Source organism: Scyliorhinus canicula, chromosome 3, assembly GCF_902713615.1.
Source record: "Scyliorhinus canicula chromosome 3, sScyCan1.1, whole genome shotgun sequence".
Lineage (NCBI taxonomy): Eukaryota > Metazoa > Chordata > Chondrichthyes > Carcharhiniformes > Scyliorhinidae > Scyliorhinus > Scyliorhinus canicula.
The window spans coordinates 199,598,494-199,615,650 of record NC_052148.1 but is presented as its reverse complement, the minus strand read 5'-3'; the positions used below and the strand labels follow the sequence as shown (position 1 = coordinate 199,615,650).

Sequence of the window (17,157 nt, the reverse complement as noted above, 5' to 3'; positions counted from 1 at the left end):
ACTTGCACCTAGACCAAATCACCAGCTACATTGGTTTCCTGTCAAATAATATTCTCGTGTTAAAATTCTCATCCTTGTTTTAAAATCGTTCTATGGTCTTGCCACTTCCTATCTCTGAAATATTTTCCAGCTCTACCACCCTCTGATATCTGTACTTTTCTGTGATCTCCAAGTCTGACCTCTTGAGCATCACGGATTTCAGTTGGTCACCATGCCTTCAGTTGTGTCGGCACTAAGCTTTGCATTTCCTCCCTCACCTCTGTGTCTCTACTTCGCTTACCTCTTAATTTAAAAATTGAGCCTTTGATCAAACTTTGTCATTTGACCGTATATCTCCTTTTGTGGCTTGGTGCCATATTTTGTTTTATAATGCTCCTGTGAAATACCTTGATGTTTAATGACATGAAAAACTCTACAAAAACATAAGTTGTGGTCACTTCTTAAACCATGATGTGAGAATGACTGCTAATTGCAGTAATATGGTCAGCTGAATTTTATTTTGGCTGGTTTTTAGCTGCACTTTGAGCTAAACTTGTTCCAATTTGTTGTGTTTTCAGGAATGTTGACTCTGCTTGACTTTTTATTGACCATAAAGTTTTCTGCAATTTCTAAAAAATAATGTTTGTGCATTCGATCAACTACAACACTATGTAAATTTCATTTAAAAATCAAATTTGGCATTCCTTAAATGACTTGTCATTTTAATTCCCATTAATATTTTAATAGATTATTACCCATTTTATATGAACATAACTTGAAAATAACATTCTTCATTTTGCCAAATTGTGAAATATGATTGAATGGAAATGTGTCAGTGTTCTATTTCTTTTTAATCCATTAAAAGAATGGCCAGGACAAGATTTTGCTGTGTTTCTCTGTGCTTGAATTTATTTAATACAATTAAATATTTATATGGTATTTTCTACAGAGCTTGCAGGGAATCATATTTGTGTCAGTACTTTAGGTGATGGCTTCAAATATGTCTAAATTTGAATGGCTATATGACTGTTCTAATGGAACTGCTGTTCTGGTCTGACTCAACTTATATTGGTTAGACTGAATCTTTTACAGTTGACATCATTCATGTATATGATGTGTAAAACCATTGAGGCCTTTCCTGTCATATTATAAAAGGTACTTGTTGTTTTGCTTATTAGCAGCAAAGGTCTAACTAGTAGGATATTGAATTCATGTGTTCTAAATCTAAGTAATTGTCAGGTTTAAATCTCCCAAGAACAGTGCATGATTCTAGCGCTAAAGAGATCAGTTTAATATAGTACCTGTTTTCAGATATTACATGCATTGAAATCCATTGCGTTCCATGCCGCTATAGCTTCAGGTATTTGTTTTTCTTGATTCCCTTCCTGCATGCAGGGCACCAGTGCCTAGTGTATGTGTAGTCAGGAGGAATATGCAGATGAACATAGTTTGGACGTTTCAGGTTAGAAGTTTTTGGGTAGGAATATCTTGTGTATTAGATGTTAAGTATGTGCGTGTTTTGCAATTCTGCCATTCTATCTTTTACTACTTTTTAAAAATAATTTTCATGTTTGTGGCAGTAGCTTGAATGCATAAGAGGATAGGGCAGCACGGTAGCATTGTGGATAGCACAATTGCTTCACAGCTCCAGGGTCCCAGGTTCGATTCCGGCTTGGGTCACTGTCTGTGCGGAGTCTGCACATCTTCCCTGTGTGTGCGTGGGTTTCCTCCGGGTGCTCCGGTTTCCTCCCACAGTCCAAAGATGTGCAGGTTAGGTGGATTGGCCATGATAAATTTCCCTTGGTGTCCAAAATTGCCCTTAGTGTTGGGTGGGGTTGCTGGGTTGTGGGGATATGGTGGAGGTGTTGACCTTGGGTAGGGTGCTCTTTCCAAGAGCCGGTGCAGACTCGATGGGCCGAATGGCCTCCTTCTGCACTGTAAATTCTATGATAATCTATGATATAATTGGAAACAAAGACTGAAAGCAGCCCAGAACAGTGAACGTCACCCACGAACATAGAATCAGCATTCTGGCAAATCATATTACTTGTAAAACGTTGAAATAATGCACCACCAGTGACGGTGCTTCATGCCCTTTCAGAGCAGTGATTGCTTATTTTTAAATTGAAAGTGAATGAATCTGAATTTTGTTCTTACAATGGCAATCCAAATACTATACTTAAATCACTAAATCAACAGTTCTTCTTAAATGTATTTCAACACAATGTTAGGCCTCCCATTTCATTGCCAAGGCCCTTTAGATCTGAACACAAGTCTTTAAAGACCCCTATTCTTCCAACCTGTATTCCATGAAAAGCGCAAATTTTTCATGTGGGACATTGGGCAGGAACTACGTTGGGTGGCGTGGTGGCATAGTGGTTAGCACTGATGTCTCATAGCGCCAAGGACCTGGGTTTAATCCTGGTCCCAGGTCATTGTTCGTGAGTTATTCCATGATGTAACATGGTTATGGCAATGTGCTGTATTATTAGAAACCTTTTTAATATTTATCTTGATAAAAGGCCAATGAACTAAATGATTCTAACCATACCTATTTTTGTGTACATTTTACTTTGGATCGAACTGAACCTGCTGTTAACTATCCTTTGGAGAGATTTATGCGATACATCAATGAAAGATGTAAATGTCAAAACGATGCTTTTTCTTTTACATCCCCAGGTTGTGTGATTGCATGAGTCTGTATATGTACTTTATAGTTCTGTAGTAGGTCAGCTGTACAAACCACTGACAGGAACTACTCACATGACTGAATTTAAGGAATTAAGAGAGAACCTGAATTTTTGACACCACTATCTGTTGTTACAGTTATGTGATTGATAAGAATGTAATATTTTGCGATTGTGTCTTTAAATTTGAGACAAGTAACTTGTTGTGGTGTCTTCCTGACAGTAAACCTGGGGTATTTTATTGTTGGAGATTAAAGGACAACTCAGATTATTTTACTGAGAGGAAGGTGCAAGGTATTTCCTCTAGGTGACAACCACAATCAGAGTATACCATGAATATGAGTAGACCTTGAGACTTCCAAAGTTTCAGAAAGGTGTTGTAGGTATCGAATTCTAAACAGTGGTGAAGTAAGCTATCCCTTTCTTTAAGATGAAAGGGAGTTTGGATCAAAGATAATTAATTAGCATTTTTCCTTCAATACAAAACTAATTTGATTCCTGTTGCGATGGGGAAGAGGGTTGGAGGGAGTGGTTTTTGGCATTAGGTTGCAGGCTTCCCATAAACCAAATATCATAGACAGTGTTTTACAGTTTTTGTCTGTGTTTTCAGTCATCCGCAAGGTAGAGAGAGCAAGAGATAGAAGCTGCTAAATTGCACCTTAGACAGGGCAAATTCTAACTGTACCATTCACCAAGCAGAATGCAGATGAGAGTTCACACTCCGAGAGAAGACTGAATTTGTGAGGATTTAAAGTAGGCTGGGAGATTTGCCTAGCTTGGCGTTAGAGGAAGGGATCTACACCATAACCCTCAGTGAAAGGCAGTCCTGGGATTAGAAAATACCCGGCTGGGAAAGTAAGAAGGAAGAAAGCCCTTGTGATCGGAGAATAATTTTAGCCTGGCTCCTGGAGGGTGAAGTGGTCACTTATGGCGATAAGACTGACCCATAATGGAAGATCTTTGATTGTGCTGAAAGTGAGATGGGGCATTTCTTTCCCGTAGTCTTATGTATAAATTGCTGACAGAAAAGGATAGGGTTTAGCTAATACTGCGTTTTACCCATTTGTTACAGTAAAAGTTTTTAAATCTTGATGTGTCATTCTTTCAGCCGTTAACTGGGAATTTGGATTGGATTGTATTTGTTTATTGTCACGTGTACCGAGGTACAGTGTAAAGTATTTTTATATGAGCAGCTCAAACAGATCATTAAGTTCATGAAAAGAAAATGAAATATAAAGAAAATACATAAAAGGACAACATAAGGTACACAATGTGAAGACATTGAATTTCTCTTTAAAAGTTGTCGGCCTCCACGATGTTGAGAACACTATCTGGATGTTTTTCCAAAGTACACGATTCATTTACAGACTCCTGTTTCAGGGATTATGTTGTAGATGCTCTGGGTGTGCCAAAAATACATGATTGAAACTCTGAAATTTCATTATTAGGGGAAGAATGAATAACTTGCATTCCTTTACTTTTTTATGTTGCAGTGCCTCACTTCTATTCCCATGTAATTTTGCAGATTGCTGTCTCAGCACTTAAGCATTTGATAGCAGGAGAAGTTATCCTTCTGATTTCCTTCCACATATCTATGATGTGACTATAATATGGAGATTAGTATGAGGAATTAAATGGGCTTTGGAAGCGGAGGATTGGGAATGCCCTCTCACTTGCAAGGTTGACTTGCATGTGGAAGCAGGCAGGAGATTGGCAATATTTAAGAGTTACACGAAAAGCTAGTGTGGAAACTGAATTCAGTGGCTGTCAAAGTTTGATAACAGTGATAATATTGATTTATGGTGAGCAGAAAACAACATCTTCCAGATGAAAGGAAGACCATTCAAATTACCAATAGCCTTTAATAGGAGGACCATTGGACTTAAATAATAAGTACAATATACTAACAGTGCTCTAATTGCCACCAGTTTTCTTTTGATTCATGTAAAAATAATTTTCTGTACTGGTATTTTGAGATTCATACCTAAAAGAATGTCTTCTGACTATATTGTCTCTCCTTTAAATGGCAGTATGCGCTGTGGCAGTCAGAAACTGTTTGGAATGTCAACAGGTTTGTCAAGCAAAAGCTGGTGGTGTTAGCGCAAAAGCTCAAAAAACAATGCAAAGCCTCATTGGAAGTGCAAAGTCAACAGCCAAGGCAAGTGTCTGATTTGTGTACAGAATCTGACCTAGATAAATTAAAATCTTTTTCATCTGTTCTCAAGATAACTATTATGTGTTATGGTCAGGTGAGAAGTGGTGGAATGACTCCCCTCTCTTTACACCACTCAGTTGACCGCAACAGATGTTTTTAATGCATTTTCTTGAGTGTTCAACTGTTTTAAGCACTATAATTACGCAAAGCACACACACATGTTTTCTTGTAAGTTTTAAAAGAAGACAATTGTTTTTATTGTATTTAACACCTGACTTAAATAAAATATAAAAACGCTCGCATGAATACAAACATGTAAATTACAAAATGGGAGACAAAAAAAAGCCGTTTGTATATGGATCCTGTAGATTAATGACTTGGGTGGCTTCAGACTGGGCTTGATGGTCTTTCCTGCTTCTGCACTAAGACAATTTAATGGTGTTGATGGATGATTTCTGCCTTCTGGGGTCAGCAGCTGATGGATTGATATTTAAGATGCTGCCTATGGCATGAAGCTGGTTTAAATAAAACAATCGAGGCACAAGCTTGTAGGATGTGTGAGGGAGAGTTTCTGCTGAGGGTCTTTCTGACCTTCTGACTGGTCTAGAAATAAACAGTTTCTTCAACACAGAGGGTTAGCTTTCTCATTACATTATCTCCTCTCATAAACTGACCAGTTACTGAAATGTGGTCATAGCATGCTGGTTCCAGATCCATTGTTTAAAAATGATGAGATTGTGACCTATGGAGTTCTATTGTCTTGGTCCACACACAGTTAATTGCACAGATTATGTCTGGATGTTTTGTGAATAGTTCAGGATATGGGTCATTCATGCTCACCCAAGTTGATTTTTTTCCGGTCAGCTACATCTAGGTAGCCTATTGCCTTGCTGATGGCTTTGTAATTTGTAGGATACAACTAAGTGAAAGTTCCGTTATTTAAGTCACTTAAAATGATGTTGTTCATTCTTTTAAATATATTTAATCATTTCAACCCAACCAATAGTCATTTTTAATATAAACATGGATTTAATGCATTTCTTTACAAATTAATTTCGCAAGACAATTTTGAAATATGATGGCATGGCATTGTATATAACATAAAGTTGCCATAATCCTAAGGACCATAGACTGCTCTCTTCTTTTGAGAGAGAGAGCTGATTGGTTATGATTTAACCTGAGGGTTAGTTACCACACCTGAGGTGAGGGGCAAGATTGTGAAGGCTGGGCCTTCATGGATAACCTCAGTTGGTACAGGAATTGAACTCGCGCTGTTGGTGTCACTCCGCATCACAGGCCAGCCACCCAGCCAACTGAGCTAACCAACCCCCATAACACCAATAGGTGCAGCTGAATTACACAGATTTCGGAAGTTAAAGAAAAAGAGACACAAATGCATTTGGGGTATGGGTACTCGGCTCCTTCCTAGACCCACTGAACAGTTCAGTTTCAATCAGCGTCTCCGAGGAGATGACCAAAGCAAATACATTTCATTTAGTTCATTTAATATTTGACTGGCTAAGAGTTGAATCTGATCTGTAGCAGTTAGTTCCTGCTCATGGGGATTCACATTTTGAATGTGGATTGGTGAATAAAGAGTACAACTTATTCTTGAATTGTTTAAAAAGAGAGTCAGGTGTAATGGTCTGCCCATACACTGATTGCAGTCAGTCATTGTCACCTGATTATTTACTTCAATCAATTGTGCTGATGGAAGTAAAACCGGGCATTCTCTTCATCACCTCCCCAGGACCTTATTTATCTGGATTCAAATCAAATCCTCAAGCGTAGAAGGATCTTGTTCTAACAATCGACCACCCAGTTTCTAACTCCAAAGGAGGATAAATTTAATAAAAGGGGAAGTTAACAGAGGAAAAACTGTTGAGTTAGATTTGTCACAAAAACTTTTAAATTTCAGAATAAATTGTCTTGATTTCTAATGTGCTTTTACTTGCAGAGTATGGTTTGTGACAACTTTATATTTGTTCATTTTAGAATTCTGTTGATGCTGTAACAGGTGGTATTTCACCAGTAAGAGATATTGACCGATTGTTGCAAGATATGGACATCAATCGGCTTCGAGCAGTTGTATTCAGAGATGTTGTAAGTTTCACCTTATGATTTTTTATCTATTTCTTTCTTATGAAGCAATTTTTACAACCAATTACAATGAACTCCTAAAAGGAGCTGGCTTGTATCAAAACCTTGTGTGAAAAACTCAACTGTTTTACTAATGTCTTTTGGTAAAGGGAGCCTGACATTCCTACCAGGTTAGACCGACATATGCCTTCATTTCCAAATTAGGTGGCACTTATGAAGGGGCCTCAGGGTGCCAAGGAACATGTAATAAATGAGGCCTTTCCATTGATGCCTGAGAACAAATTTATAAATATTGTTCAGAAAGCATTGGTTTCAAATTATGGCGGTAGGCAGTTTCAGATTAGATTTAAATCACTGATGGTAAGACAAGTTACTGCATCTGTGTTTGTTGTGATCAACGGGATGCCAAATGAAGGTTAGAACGAAGGAATTTTGCAGAACTGCCACTTTATAGCTTTATTATGTTTCTGTTCCTGTGAATTTAAATGATATTATTGGATAATCAGTAGCTTGTGCACTGATCAACTTGCCGGGAAGGGTTATGATATGGATTTTCTCCTGCAGTTCCCCACATATTTGGCCACCTGGAAGAAGTTTGAGGCAACATTTGTTGATGGGAAGGAAATTGAAGTTGTGGCAATTGGTTATCAGTGTTTGTAAATTTTGTAACAGAGAAATATTTAAACATCTGATTTTCCTTAACCTTTACTGGTGTTTGAATACTGCATTTGGAGCAGATGGGGTGGAGCAGATGGGTAAGAAATTGGGGCTGAGATTCAATGAACTAATTGAAATTTATCAGCCATTTAAGGGTGAATGCAAGGCTTGTCGAACTGCACATTGATGGATGCATGCAAATACAGGAATTGAAGCCACATTGTAAGTTCCTTATTAACAATGATGAGCATTAGGAACACATGAATTGCTGCTATCAAGCAATATCATTCAGGCTGTCAGAGGGTTTCTCCACTGTAGCCAAAAGTGATTGACTGCAATGGGAAATCCAGCTTTTTGGGAAAAAAAGTTGTAATATTTAGACTCTGAGCCTAGCCACATAATATTGCTCTGAAGAAGCCATATTTGACTTGAAAAGTTAACACTGTTTCTCTCTCAGCAGATACTGCCAGGATTGCTGAGTATTTCCAACATGAACAGTACTTTGCTTTTATCTAAATAATACTGTTGCGCAGTTTTGCTGACACCTGACAATTTATGCAGATACACAAATGCCAGTGATTGAGATCAGTGGGCCATAGTTCCACACTTTACAGGGAGACCATTTTATTGTCACCAAAGACTTTCCATGTGGAAAATTATGACTGTGAAAGGAAGGAAAAATAATAACTCCGTGACTATAATTACATTAATAAATAATTTGTTTTGATTATTTTTCAAAAGCATACCAAAATATTAGGATATGTTATTTTTCATGCTTCTATTTCAATTGTGCACAAATTTATATGTGGGCTGTTTTTTGAGTAGCAAATACTAAACCAGATGCTCTTAAGAATTGAAATTGCATAAATAAGAGTAACTTGTGTATCACAATCAGTCGTTGATAGATTTACAAATTGTGATGTAGAATTCAAGTATTTGGCAAATGGTGTGTGAGAAATAGCATTGGATTCAAGCACATTGCGATCTATATACTTGTTTTTGACTTTGATTACCTATTTCAATGAAATTTATTCTGGAGTAAGTTTTCATTTTTGTACACTTAATTAAAGTGATCCATGCACAGCAGAACTGCATTGAAATTGTTTAAATTCTGCAGGAGGACAGCAAACAGGCCCAGTTTCTAGCCTTGGCTGTGGTGTATTTCATCTCTGTATTGATGGTATCAAAATATAGAGAAATCCTGGAACCTCAGAAGGACAGAAAGCTGTCCCGTAGCCAGTCTGTCAGAAGCACTGGCAATACAGAAGGGACTACCTCAACCACAGGTTAGATTTATGAACGTAGCTTGTTTTATACTTTTATACACAATTTGCTAGATGAATATTGTGTAATTTTTCCCAGTTAAATTGTGATGAACTACATTATCTCCAAAAATAATTGTGTACGTAATGCCAACTGCTATTACAGACCTGTGAATGTTAATTTTATTTTATAATAATTTGTATTAATATAGCACTTTCTATAAAGCACCCCTAGGTGCTTCACATGAGCATTTTAAAGCAATATTTGACACAAAGCCATGTCAGGCAGTATTAGTGCAGTTGGCTGAGAGGTTGGTCAAAGAGGTAGGTTTTAAGGAGTGCCTTAAAGGAGGAAGGAGAAGCAGATAAGTTTACTCATCGAATTCCCATGCTTCTGGGCCAGACAGCTGAAGGCACAAGCACCAATGCTGGACCAATCAAAAGTAGAGATGCTGAAGAGGCAAAATTAGATTACAAATCTCTCAGAAGGTTGTGAGACAGGAGAAAATTGTAGAGATCGGGAGGGTCAAGGCCATGCAGAAATTTAAAAAACGAGGATGAGAATTTTAAAGTCGTGACATTACTAGATCGGAAGCAATTGTCGGTCAGCAAGCACAGGAGTGATGAGGGAACCTAGATTTGGTGTGAGTTAAGACACTGGAAGGAGCATTTCAGATTACCTCCGGTTTATGGAGGGTAGAATATGGGAGGGCAGCTAGGAATGCGTTGGAATAGTTGGTTTGGGATAACAAAGGCATGAGTAAGAGTTTCAGCAGCAGATGAACTGAGACAGGTATAAAGTGATGATTCAGAGGTGGAAATACTGGCACCAATATGGGGTTGGAAGCTCATGTTGGTATCAAGTATTACTTGTTAGCTTTTCCCAGTGCTTGCCTGTTGGGATCGGGTGGAGTGAGGTAGTGAATGCATGTATTTTTTTTTTCTTAAACCCGGAAAACGCTAGAAATACTCAGGTCAGCATCTGTGGAGAGATTCCGCATTCTGGTTGATGACCTTTCATTCATCCGTCCAAACAGAAAAATTATTCTCTTAAATGTTTGAGAGAGTATTGTTTAAATAGTACAGTTCATGTCTATGTATTTTTCTACCTCTTTTCCAATTTTAAAACTGTTATGTGAAAATGTATCAGTATAAAATTTAATTTTTGAAATATATTTTTCTGCTAAGGTGCAGAAGGTTCAACAGGTAAAGCTGTTCCAGTGCCAAGTGACGTACCAAATGTACTAATTCGAAGAGACTCGGGTATTGGAGAAGAACAGATTTTAAGTTTGGTTACTGACTTGGCTGCTGGGAATGAGACGAGGCCTGAGGTTGTCAGCGCTGGCCCAGATGCAATGAGTGAGCTACTGTCAACTCTTTCCTCAGAGGTGAAGAAGTCGCAGTCGCAAGAAAGTAAAGGTGAAATTGGAAATGAATCAGAAAGTAAGACTACATCTTGTTTATCATCTGGGCCCCAAGGCAAAAATGTCAGTGTGAAGGACATCTTGAGGAGTCTGGTGAATACACCTGCAGATAGTCTCGAAGCAGATATGGCACTTATAGGGCCAGCCTTTTTAGGAGTTATTGGCGATGCAGCAGGAGAACCATCTGTACAATTCCGTTCTTTTGACAGGTAAATATAGAGTTGTCACACTTTTAAGGATTTGTATTTTTGTTAAAGCGACATGGTTTCATTTCAAATTATGCTAATAATATGAAAAGGTATGATATCTCCAGGAGCCTGATCTTGGGAGTGTCATTGTATTACGGCCTGATTGGAATATTGCCTTTCAATGGTGGCATAATGTATTACAATAAAAATACTTTTTTTTTCTAGTTCATGCATATTGAGTTGAACAGTGCAATCAAACAAATCTGTAAAGTGTGCAAATAAAGCAGACAGAAACGAGACCAACAGGATACTTCAAAAACACTCCTACAAGTAGTCATGTTAAAATTTGGGGCGAAAAGCCATTGGCAACATAGCTTCACCTTGTTGCATTCCGACTATTCACATACTTTCTTTCCCGCTGCCCAACCGACTTTCTTTTTGGTCTGTGACCTACCCATTCCTTGTACAGATAAGACAGGAAAAATTAAATACTGGAAGTTCAGAACAGCACGAATAGTGTACATGATAAAGATAATAACGAGAGAGAGAATTTAATACTTGAAAGAGAATGTAATACATAATCCTAAAATATCGGATTAAAGGACAAATCATTATTTCCTCTGACTTTGCATAAACAGTACCATAGGACCAAAAGTCTGCATGTTTGGATAATACACCACAGACTGCATGCTTTATTGCAGGTTAAATCTTCTGCATTGAGACCTAAAACCAATAAACAAAATCCAATTTTCAAAGTTCCTGGAACAAATAACAGTTATGTGCTAATCTCTTGATTTAATAATATGATTTTGTAACCTTAAAGGGATGAGAGACTACTGGAGAAACTGGAGATTCTGGGATTGTTCTCCTCAGAGAAGAAGAGTTTGAGAGATTTAATAGAGGCATTCAAAATTAATCAATTGTTATTAGCAGAACGGCTTGACAACTAGAGGCCAAGGATATTAGCAGAAAAGTAGAGGGGAGTTAGTTTTTTTTGTGCTGCAAGTTCTTTATTTTTACATGCGGTGGAGGTATCACTGGTGAGGTCAAAATTTGTTTCCCATCCCTAATTGCTCATGAACTGAGTGGCTTGCTCGGCCACCTCAGAGGGCATTTAAGAGTCAACCACAGTGACTCTTTGGGTGTGGAGTTGCATGCAGGCCAGGCCAGATAAGGATGGTAGATTTCCTTCTCTCAAGGACGTTAGTGAATCAGATGTTTTTTTATGATAATCACTGATGGTTTCATGTTCATCAGTACTGGGTTTGGCTTCATGTTCCAAGTTAATAATTGAATTCCTATTTCACCAGTTGTGATAGGATATGAACCCATGTCCCAAAACCCGAGCGTCATTGCCACGACACAACCATCTCCCCAACTTATGATGATCTGGAAATGCATTAACTGAAAGGGTGGTGGAAGGTCATTCAAAAATCAATTGCCTATACAGTTGAAGAAAGAGTTACTGTGCAGTAGTGAGTTTAGGACTAATTAGATAGCTGGTAAGAGCTGGTACCAGGATGATGGGCCTAATGGCCACCTCCTATTCTATTCTAGTCTTATGATTCTATAATGTATTGGATGATGCAATACTTGAGATACAAATTAGATTATTGATCTCCACTTAGTATGCCCCAGATGAACTCTCGTTATATCGTTTGGCATTGGTTAGTGTAATATGTTGCATCTGTTGAATGATTAAGTGCCTCAATAGTGGGATCAACGTGCCAGTGTCAAATGTCTGCCAAATGGAAATGAATGCAGAGGTTACTTCACAATCATCCTGATGATTGTTGCGTGAAGCACTACTGCAATGATCAGTTGATAAATAATGAGGAGTTAACAGTTCATAATCAGAGAATTTACAGTGCAGAAGGGGGCCATTCGGCCCATCGAGTGCACCGGCCCTTGGAAAGAGCACCCGATCCAATTGCACACCTCTACCGTATCCCGGTAACCCAGTAACCTCACCCAGCCTTTATTGGACACTAAGGGCAATTTAGCATGACCAATCCACCTAACCTGCATATCTTTGGACTGTGGGAAGAAACCGGAGTGCCCGGAGGAAACCCACGCAGACACGGGGAGAACGTGCCGACTCCGCACAGGCAGCGACCCAAGTGGGGAATCGAACCTGGGACCCAGGAGTTGTGAAGCAACTGTGCTAACCACTGTTCTACCGTGCTGCCCACCATAGATCATAGAATTTGTAGCGCAGAAGGAGGCCATTGAGCCCATCGGGTCTGCACCGCTTAGGGACGGAGGCCCAACAGTGATCTTGTTAATTCCCAGAGATTAAAAACTGGCCCAGGGAGTTGACATCTCAGGATGGTCCCGACTGGGACTTGGACTATTCCAACCCAGGGCTGCAGTATACGTTCGAAACTTTGGAAACGGTGCCTGGTGAATTGCAGGGACTATAGTGAAATGGACTGGACCGGTTTTGTACTCTATAAAAACATCAGAATGGGTAATGCAGAACCAGTTGGACCTCTTCCTGAGCAGGGGGCCAGTGTCCAAACAAGCCCCACCACCTGGCAAAAGGGGTCTGGGGACATCACCCCCTGGGGGTTCTGACACTGTGTGAAGTGGAGGATTCTGGATCCAACATGGAGACTCAGACATGCAAGTTCTTGGACGATGGCATCGCCAGGGACCAGCCGCTGATATCCTCCAGACCATCAACGTGAAAATGATGGTATGTTACACACCCCCGTGGATATTCCAGCACAGCAGGGCTTATTATATTCTTGGTGGGGAAGAAAAATCAATATTGCCCATTAACCTGGGAAACAAAGCAAAGAAAAGAGTTTTAAGCACCATAGCTGCTTAAAAAAACTGGTGTTAGTAGAATCAATAGATATGAGAGTATACTTGTCTACTTGACTGAAGGAAATACTATACAAGGGGAGTGGTGTAGTAGTATTAAGAACAAAGAAAATAAACAGGCCATTCAGCCCTCCAAGCCAGTACCGACCATGCTGCCCATCTGAACTAAAACCCCTACCCTTCCGGGCACCATATCCCTTGATTCTTAACCTTTTCATCTATTTAAAAAGCGCTTTGTAGGGCTTGTCTGGGATTGTCGCTTGACTGGTAATCCAGAGACCCAGAGTCATGCTCTGTGGATCAGGGTTGAATCCCGCCATGGCAGATAGTGAAATTTGAATTCAATAAAAAAAACCTGGAATTCAAAGTTTTAAAAAAAAGTGTCCATGAAACCGTTGTTGATTGTCGTAAAAAGCCATTTAGTTCACCAATGTCCTTGAGGGAAGAAAATTGTCGACCTTGCCTGGCCTGGACTACACGTGACTCCAGAACTACAGCAATGTAGTTGACTATTAAATTGCGATAGGCAATAAATGATGACCCAGCCAGCAACAACCTACATCCTAGGAAACCTGAAGTGAGAGGTGTAAAATCTGATTGCAAAACCTTGATGGAAGCAGTTGAGGGAAAGAATAATTTAAAAGAAGGTTTGAAAGTGTGACTTTTGAAAATGGAATTTCAGATCACTCCTGTGGAAGCCAGAGTTCAGTGAGACAAGGGGCTCATAGTATAGGAATTACGTCGGGAGATTTGTCGACTAGGTAAAATTGTTGTATCGGTCTCCTAAGACGAGTATGTGGACCAATAATGTCAATTCTTAGTATTTTGGGTTGCATCGGGGGATGAGGCAGAGAGTCTGCTCTCCCCTTTGCTCGTTTCTCTAGCGATTGAACCATTGACAGTGGCACTTAGGCTTTGTGGGGTGGGTGGGGCATTAGGAGAGGGGGAGAGGCAGTGGAGCATCGAGTCTATTTATACGCTGATGACCTTTCATTATACGTTGTGAATCTGGTTGAAAACATTGACGGGGTGGGTGGGGCATTAGGAGAGGGGGAGAGGCAGTGGAGCATCGAGTCTATTTATACGCTGATGACCTCTCATTATACGTTGTGAATCTGGTTGAAAACATTGACAGGATTATGGGAATCTTGGAGTTTAGTCTTTTTTTGGGATATAAACTCAAAAAGGGGGAAAAGTCAGGTATTGCTGGTACTTTGGGATACATGTGGTGCAGAACTGGGCCCAGCTGCATAAGTTGAATCTGGCAAAACTGGTGAAGGGAACGAAGGAGGAATTTAGGAGGTGCCCAATTTTTAGTAGGGTGAGTAAGATGATACTGGGGTTCGTGTAGGTGAGTGAGCAGGGCCAGGAGGGTGTTTCCGGAAAGGCATAGGTAGGAGGGGGGCTGGCGCTGCTGTATCTGCAGAATTATTATTGGGTGGTGAACATATAGCTATGACTCTGAAGAAGTGGATGCAGGAGGCATCATGTAAAGGGACTAGTCTGAGGGTGCTATTGTTGACACCTCTTCCATTCTTGCCAACTCCACGGCAGCCCTGTAGGATGAAAGGCATGTCCCTACGGGTGCCGATTTGTGGCAACCACATGTTTGTTCCAGCAGTGCTGGATGTGAGGTTTTGAAGGTAAGGGCAACTGGGGATGGAGTATTATCGAGACCTGTTTGTTGGGGGATAGAATTGCAGAATTGGAGGAGCTCGAGAAGGTCTACTTGCTGCCGAAGGGGAATGGGTTGAGGTACCTGCAGGTGAGGGACTTCGTGAGGAAGGAGTTGAGTTCGCAAGGGCAAGATGTCGGTATATATATATATGGGGAGCTGATGGAGATCAATGGTGCTCCCATGGAGGAGGTCTGGCGCAAGTGGGAGGAAGAGCAATGCAAGCCGGGGTGTGGAGTGAGGCACTGTGGAGGATAAACCCCATCTCATTGTGTGCAAGACTGAGTCTCATACATTTTAAGGTGGTGCATAGGGCTCCTATGGTGTGGCCTGGGATGTCATTTTTTTTCCTGGCATGGAGGATGGGTGTGGTTGGTGTGTAGGGCATCAGCCGAACCATGCCCGTTTGTTTTGGGCATGTCCGAAGTTGGAGGGGCTCTCAAAAGAGTTTGCGACCATAATGTTGAAGATATTGGGAGTGGAGGTGGCACTGAGCCCGTGGGTGGCGATATTTGGGGTGTCGGAGGATCTGGGAGTGTATGTGAGAGAGAGGCTGACATGATAGCCTGATCTTGCTGTCTTGGCGGGACGTGGAGCTGCCAAAAGCAGGGGCATGGGTGAGTGACTTGGCAGGGATCCTCCTCCTATAAAAAAAAAATCAAGTTCGCCATAAGCGGGGCAATCTCCACGAGGTGGAGGCTATTAATTGACTTCCTTAAAGGACAGTAGCATGTCAGACTGGGGAGGGGTTGTGTTCTGCTTGGAGAGTGTCTGAGTATAAAAGGAGGGGGCGTTACGGGGGAATAGGGGCAATTGTGCACGGTTAATTGTTGCTGTTGTTTGCCCTTTTCTGTTCCGTATGTATTTTTCAAGAAAGTATACATATTTTTAAAAAATGTTCCTGAGTCCCAATTCTTCGACCAAACCTTTAGTCAGTGCACTAATGTTTGTGAAGCACTCTGGGCCACTCTTCATGCTAAAGTTGTCTAAATACAATTTACAGTTAAAGGGTGCTTGCGGAGGATGGAGCCTTGGCATGCAGTTCCATGATGTACTTTACATAATTAAGAGGAGGAGAAAATGAGTTTGGTAGTGGCGGTCAGGCTTGTGGACTATGTAACTCAATTGGTTAGTTGACCTCAATCTTGTTGCAGTGCAGAGTGTTAAATGGATCCAAACCAAATGAAGTTTGAATCAAGACACCAATCGTTTTCTTGATGGGAAGTTTATTCACAGGATACATTACAGATTTCTGATTCTTAACTACAATCGCAGTGCCTCAGCAGACTCTACATGTGCTGTCAGTTCTCAGGCAAATAATGTCCATCACCTGTGTAACTTAACAACATAATCACCCAGCCATTAACACGGGGTTGCAGGGAAAGAGGATATATAATAGTTAGCCATCAGTTGAGCCTGATGTCTTGTTCTAATGTAGAAATCCAGGTGAAGGTGAAGGAACTGGAGTTCAATATGTAAGCTTTTGTTTACACAGATACACATTACAAACATGCAAACAAGCTAAACAAATAACAACTTCACAATAATCGACTGCCCCTTTTAGACCAGTGTTTTTCAAACTTTTTTTCCGGGAATCCATTTTTACCAACCTTCGCGACCCACATCGGCCGCCCTTCGCGGCCCACATCGGCCGCCTTTCGCGGCCCACATCGGCCGCCCTTCGCGACCCACATCGGCCGCCCTTCGCGACCCACATCGGCCGCCCTTCGCGACCCACATCGGCCGCCCTTTGCGACCCACCATTTTCTCTTACCTTGTTTGGTGCTGACAAACTGGAGGAAATGGTTTTTGGTCCCTTTGACCCTTGTATTGCTATCCACAATGCTACCGTGCTGCCCTTAAGAAGAAGTTAATCTACACTCCATTATTCTACCCTAATCCATGTACCTATCCAATAGCCGCTTGAAGGTCTCTAACGTTTCCGACTCAACTACTTCCACAGGCAGTGCATTCCATGCCCCCACTACTCTCTGGGTAAAGAGCCTACCTCTGACATCCCCTCTATATCTTCCACCATTTATCTTAAATTTATGTCCCCTTGTAATGGTGTGTTCCACCCGGGGAAAAAGTCTCTGACTGTCTACTCTACCTATTCTCCTGATCATCTTATAAACCTCTATCAAGTCGCCCCTCATCCTTCTCCGTTCTAATGAGAAAAGGCCTAGCAGCCTCAACCTTTC

The 17,157-nt window shown here is 40.6% G+C and overlaps 1 protein-coding gene across 1 annotated transcript in view; it reads left to right on the top strand.

Moving 5' to 3' along the window:
* Nucleotides 1-17,157, top strand: part of lrba (LPS responsive beige-like anchor protein) — a 981,767-nt gene that overhangs the window by 211,049 nt on the left and 753,561 nt on the right. The window contains 4 exon segments of the mRNA XM_038791976.1: nt 4,697-4,824; nt 6,817-6,924; nt 8,696-8,864; nt 10,029-10,473. Of these exon segments, the coding sequence (XP_038647904.1) occupies nt 4,697-4,824; nt 6,817-6,924; nt 8,696-8,864; nt 10,029-10,473 (850 nt within the window).